The sequence below is a fragment of the Castanea sativa genome, chromosome 5 (genome assembly GCF_040712315.1).
Source record: "Castanea sativa cultivar Marrone di Chiusa Pesio chromosome 5, ASM4071231v1".
NCBI classification, from domain to species: domain Eukaryota; kingdom Viridiplantae; phylum Streptophyta; class Magnoliopsida; order Fagales; family Fagaceae; genus Castanea; species Castanea sativa.
Window position 1 is genome coordinate 21024110 of NC_134017.1, and position 5360 is coordinate 21029469.

Consider the following 5360-nt stretch of genomic DNA (forward strand, 5'->3'; position numbering starts at 1 on the left):
AAAACAATTCAAATATATTAGTCATTTATATATCATACCATGACTATGTACGATCTATTACTAACTAGGTTATATATATATATATATATATATAGAGAGAGAGAGAGAGAGAGAGAGAGAGAGAGAGAGAGAGAGAGAGAGAGAATTCAATTAGAATTAAATTGAATTTTGCTTTTGTTAGTTTTCCATACAAATTAAATTATTTAGATTTTTTTAGTTATTTTTTCTCCGAACTAATAAGCATATTTTTCTATACTATTTTTATTTATATATTTTGTATGCGAAGATATTGAATGTAACAAACTATAACTGAGTTAAACGATTTCATGCACCTATCCATACTAATTTAGGAGATACTATTTGACTAATTTATTATATTATTTTGTGTTATATTTAGTATAATTTCACAGAAAATAATTGTGAATTGATATTATATATATAGTATCAAATAGTAATTTTCAAAATTATATACGTAATTACAATGTAATAAGAAACTTGGTGTAACCAATATCATAAAAATTGCACGTAAAAACTATTTTAGCACCTCCAAATGTCCTTCAGCAAAAAAAAAAAAAAAAAAAACTCAAAATATCCTAGTTAAACTATATCCGATATGTTTAATAACCCAAACTAACATTAATAATACCATTATAATTTATTATTCCCGTGCGTAAGTATGGGTTATATGCTAGTTGAAATAATATATCAAACAAATAAGAGTAAATAAAGAGGAATACTTATTAAGAAAAGAAATTTAAGATTGATATCCAAAATTGCTTCCTCCAAGCTTATAAAGTTATAATGACAAGACAAGAAGAGAAAATACAATCACCCACAATATTAAAAAGTTTTTTTTTTTTTTTTTTTAGAGAAACGTAAAATCATAAGAGTTGGTTTTGTAGGTCCTAAGTTCTTATAATACCCATGAGATTTTAAGTTCAAAATTTTTCGCCAATTAATTTGGGCCACTTGTATGGAATTACTCATTATAATAACTGAGTTAGTGCATGTGTGTGGAATCTAAAAAGGAAAAAAAAAAAAAGTTCTTTACAATTAATTTCGTCTAAACATGTGTATTATTCAAGTTGTATTAGTATCTTTCACGTTTGTCTGTGCAATAAGTATAATACCAAGTATTCGGTATTCCCAACCCCTTTGTACCATAAGGTCAAACTTAAATACATGATAAGGCAAATAAGGTCAAAGTGAAAAGGGTGTACAAAATCAATCTTTGCCGTCCATCCTAACGCGTAAGAATAATCAACGGGTATGGGTGCATTGGATGACAGCATAGGGAAGACTCTTGTGAAACTCAATCTCTACCGTCCATTCTAACATGTAACAATAATCAACGGTTTGGAATCGTAGGATGACAACATGAGAAAAGTCCTAGAATATGAAAAATTTGGTAAACTGAGACTTTGAACGATGCATGAACTGAAGTGAACATGCAGTTCCTTAGCTGGAAAGCTTCCCCTGGCCCTAATATATATATATATATAGAGATACACTGCTCCATATTCTTACACAAATTCGATCCACCCAATATTTTACGAGCAAATATTTTCTACCATTGCCTTTGCCTTCGTCTTAACTTGAAAAATGGTGAGTTACTTCTTTTTTTGTTGAACATTGTGTTATTTGTGTTTTTTTTTTTAATTATTATTATTATTAATTTTTTTTTTCTATTTCACGATGATTATTATTTATCATAAGATTAAAATACCAATTAATTTTTGATATTGGTAGAGTTTGAATCCAAATTTCTTTTTCAAGAGACAAGGGACGTTATCAATTAAATAAACCGGAATTCACTTATGAACTGTCTTCCAATAAACCTCATTTTTAAATTCACAATGTTCCATTCTTGAAAAGAAAAAATCAATTACTTTGTGAAATATGCATTTCCATTTTTTTAAAAAGGTACAAAGCTAATTTTAAAGGTATTACGATTACCATATTTAGATCGTTGAAGATTCTTTAAATATAGTTACTTAGAATGTCCTTAAATTTCACATTAGTGGGCGACCAATAGGCATATTTGAATCTCTAGGCAAGATGCCTATGGCATATGGAACATAGTTTTAACTTTTTAAGTGTAATTGAGAGTCAAAGTTTAGTGCTGGACTGACAAGGTTCTCCTTTTGGTATACAGGCACACGCACAACAATCTCTCTCGCTCAAAATTGAGGTATTGCAATGTTTTACTTAACTCATTTACTTTTACATTCAGGTAAATTCCTTGTTGTATTAATTTTTTCAAATTGTTTAACTAACCTGCTGATTGAATATTTCTGCGTCAGAAAGAATATGTTCAAAATTCAGAAAGAGTAAAATCTGTGGATCTACATCCAACTGAGCCATGGTAGTTACATATCTTTTCAGTTAAAATTTAATTACATGATTTTCAACTTTAAATAAGTTTGTTTTTCTGTACTTGAAAATACAAGGATAATACAACTAATGTATGTTGCATACTACTTTCTGATGTAGGATTCTAGCAAGTTTGTATTCTGGAACTATAAGTATCTGGAACTACCAATCAGAGGTAAAGCAATATTATGTTACATACCTACACCTTCTATCTTTATCAAATAGTACAATATGTCGATTAATCTAGACTAACTAAAACATTTATGAATATTACGTAAATATGAGAATGCAAGTGGGATTCAGAAATTTAGTTATAAGTTCTTTGAAACATTTTGCATTTGTAATTGATTTTTCTCCAAGCATTTGGTTTTAACTTGGTTATACAATTCCAGACTGTGGAGAAGTCTTTCAAGGATACTGAGTTACCAGGTAAATGACATATATTTGCCTTCCCCAATTGATAATGTCACAAACCATATCTTTCTTGCATTCCAATTTTCTTCAGAGGGGGTCTTACTTATATTCTGCACATCCCTTTATGTGCTTGCAGTCAGGTCAGCAAAGTTCATAGCACGCGAAAACTGGATAGTTGCTGCAGCAGATGACACATTTATTCGTGTCTACAATTATAACACACTAGAAAAGGTTAAAGAGTTTGAGGCACATAAAGACTACATTCGGTGTGTGGCTGTCCATCCTACCCTTCCATATGTGCTGACAGCTTCCGATGACATGGTTATAAAGCTTTGGGATTGGGAGAAGGATTGGATATGTATTCAAATCTTTGAGGGACATTCACATTATGTGATGCAAGTTGCATTTAACCCAAAGGATAACCTTAATTTTGCAAGTGCATCACTTGATGGTACCATAAAGGTATTATAAGGTTCATTGGTCACTACCTTGTTAACTGCATTTTAAGGTTTCAATACTTGTGTGACACCCCATAATTTGGTAATGGTTAATCCTGTAGATATGGAATATTTCCTCCCCTGCTCCAAATTTTACATTGGATGGCCATTTCAAAGGTGTGAACTGCATTGGGTACTTCACAGGCGGCGATGAACCAAAAATCTTAAGTGGCTCTGATGATTTTTCTGCTAAGGTTTGCAACCTATTGCTCTTTAATTTGAGTTACGCAGAGAGTTTAATTTCATATGCTTGTGTCAGTGTGGGTAAAGATTTGAATCCATTCTTTGAAAAATTCTCTACGAACAGGTGTGGGACTCTCAAAGCAAAAGTTGTTTGCAAACATTAGAGGGCCACACACACAATGTTACTTCAGTATGTGTTCATCCCGAGCTTCCCATAATTATTACTGGTTCCGAGGACGGGACTATTCACATATGGCATGCAACAACCTATAGGTAAGATCTGTATGATTGAAAATTTCCACATTCTATGTTCAGTAGGCTGACAGATTTTTCCATCAAATTCTCTTCCTTATATTGCTTTCGAAGAAGACTTATGTTATGTACTTGCCTTTTATCTCTACTAGAGCCCTGGTAGTTGTTGCACATATACCTATAAATTTCTTTGAATTTTTTTTGAAACTTTAGTAAGACTTTGGTTAATTCGTCTAAGTTTTGGTTTCAAAGCTTCTATATAAATCTGATTATTTTGCAGGCTTGAGAACACATTAAACTATGATCTTGGAAGAGTTTGGGCAATTGGACACAAGAAAGGATCAAACCAGTAAGATTCTTGATTTTTCTTCATTTATTTTTTAGGGGTGTGTGTGTGTGTGTGTGTGTGTGTGTTCAGAGTTGCAGGAGATTTTTAGATCACTATTAGATAATGTAAACATGTGAATGAGTCATTGAATTATCAATTTTGTGCCTATAGCATATTGAAATTTATTTATTTTCTAGTGTGGAAGTGTAAGAAAAACTGTTTTCCGCATGCCAGTATTAAAATTAAATACTACTACATTCCGTTTATTCCTTACTGATATTCCTAATCCCTACAGGATTGTATTTGGTTGTGACAATGGTACTATCATGGTCAATATGAAAAGCACTTGAGGCTTTCTGAACCTACAAGTTGAGGAGGAAGAGTTGGAGGAATTGATTCATCTACTACTGCTGCTACAAATAGTATATGGGGTGTTCTGTATGAATAATTCTATCTTCGAGTTGAAGAGGAAGACTAGAAAAGGAAGAATTTGAATAATCACTAGTGTTGTTTTACTACTTACTGTTATGGTTATAGGTTCTGGCTTGGTTATAAGTTATAACTATGTAATGTCACTAGAATAAACTTCAATGGCATGGATCTATCTTTGTCTTCAGAGTGGAATAGTACAGATGTTGAAAATTATTCAGTCACATGTATACTTTCATCTAATTAAATAAGTCCTCTAGCTAACATCTGCAAGTAAAAAAAAAAAAAGAATCACATTAAAAGCTGATGGAAGACTTCTTAGTGGAAACATGGTAGGCACCTTATGAGCATTGCTATTACCAGAATTTTTTCTGGAACAACTGCTCAGATTACATGAATTTGCTCTTCATTTAATCTCATACGCACTATTTTCCACCTACACACACAGACAAATGCCAACAAAAAGAAACGTTGTCAATGTATAACAATTATATAATCAGCGAGCCTGTTCTTAATAAATAAGATGGAAGAATTGATTAATTGATTAATGCTTCAAAGAAATCAAGGCCTCTAAGTATGATAAAATGGGTAAATTTAAAGAAAGTCCTAACCTCCTGCGCTTAAGTGCTTCTTTGGAGAATAAAAGATGGTTAAGATTCTGCAGACTGCAGTGGATATGAATAATTTCCAAGTAGTAAATGGTAATAGTAAACTGTTCACATTTTAACAATAGTTCTCAAAATTGAAATTCAAAAATATTTTGGTATAATATGGCGATCATCATGAAAAATAAAAAATCCTATAGGTCTACTTGAATTTCAAATAATAGTAATATGCCAATTCTCATCCTTCTATCTGCTTGCTTTTAACTATGACAATCAATT

General features: G+C 31.6%; 1 protein-coding gene across 1 annotated transcript; it reads left to right on the top strand.

The window, feature by feature from the left end:
• Positions 1-1495: 1495 nt before the first annotated feature.
• On the top strand, positions 1496-4663 carry LOC142636588 (coatomer subunit beta'-1-like). The gene is made up of 10 exons (XM_075810853.1): positions 1496-1605; positions 2156-2191; positions 2304-2365; positions 2494-2548; positions 2766-2802; positions 2924-3249; positions 3347-3478; positions 3592-3740; positions 4000-4068; positions 4343-4663. Exons 1-10 carry the CDS (start codon positions 1603-1605, stop codon positions 4395-4397), a joined length of 924 nt encoding a protein of 307 aa, XP_075666968.1. The 5' UTR covers positions 1496-1602; the 3' UTR covers positions 4398-4663.
• The last annotated feature ends 697 nt before the right edge of the window (positions 4664-5360 follow it).

Bases quoted from the DNA above. Each gene is read 5' to 3' on its own strand.
- LOC142636588 (XM_075810853.1), top strand. The intron at 2,803-2,923 runs GTAAATGACATA...ATGTGCTTGCAG, and splicing joins CAAGGATACTGAGTTACCAG to TCAGGTCAGCAAAGTTCATA. The intron at 3,250-3,346 runs GTATTATAAGGT...TTAATCCTGTAG, and splicing joins CACTTGATGGTACCATAAAG to ATATGGAATATTTCCTCCCC.